Here is a 450-nt window from a genome sequence, read left to right on the forward strand (position 1 = left end):
CCCAATACCACCCTTCTGTCTCCCTCCCTCTCTCCCCACCCTCCCTTCTCACACCATTCCCTCCTTCCCCCTTCCTCCCTTCTCGCATCCTTCCGTCTCTCCACGCCTCCTTCCCCATTCCTCTATTCTCGCCCCCCTCCCTCCCCTCCCCTGCACTCTCTCCCTCCCACACACCCCTCACACACCCCACACCCCTTTACTCCCTTCGCACAACGATCTATTCTGACCATAAACACCTGTATTGACACAGCTTTCCTCCCCCCCACCCCCCCCAGGAGGTGTTCTGCGGCGGCACCCTCATCAGCTCGCAGTGGGTCCTCACCGCAGCGCACTGTGTCCGCAAACGGCTCTACGTCCGGCTGGCTGAGCATGACATCCGCGCCTATGACCACCAGGAAGTGGAAATGCGGGTACGTAAGAAGGGGGATGGGAGGGCGGAAGGAGTATGGT

At 61.1% G+C, this 450-nt stretch overlaps 1 protein-coding gene across 1 annotated transcript in view; it reads left to right on the forward strand.

The window, feature by feature from the left end:
* The window catches only part of LOC119586587 (trypsin-like), a gene marked incomplete at its 5' end in the record, with an annotated part of 27,065 nt that overhangs the window by 18,336 nt on the left and 8,279 nt on the right, over positions 1-450 (forward strand). Inside the window, one exon of the mRNA XM_037935338.1 lies at positions 276-410. Within this exon, the coding sequence (XP_037791266.1) occupies positions 276-410 (135 nt within the window). The remainder of the gene's footprint in view (positions 1-275; positions 411-450) is intronic.

This window comes from Penaeus monodon, chromosome 21 (genome assembly GCF_015228065.2).
Source record: "Penaeus monodon isolate SGIC_2016 chromosome 21, NSTDA_Pmon_1, whole genome shotgun sequence".
Lineage (NCBI taxonomy): Eukaryota > Metazoa > Arthropoda > Malacostraca > Decapoda > Penaeidae > Penaeus > Penaeus monodon.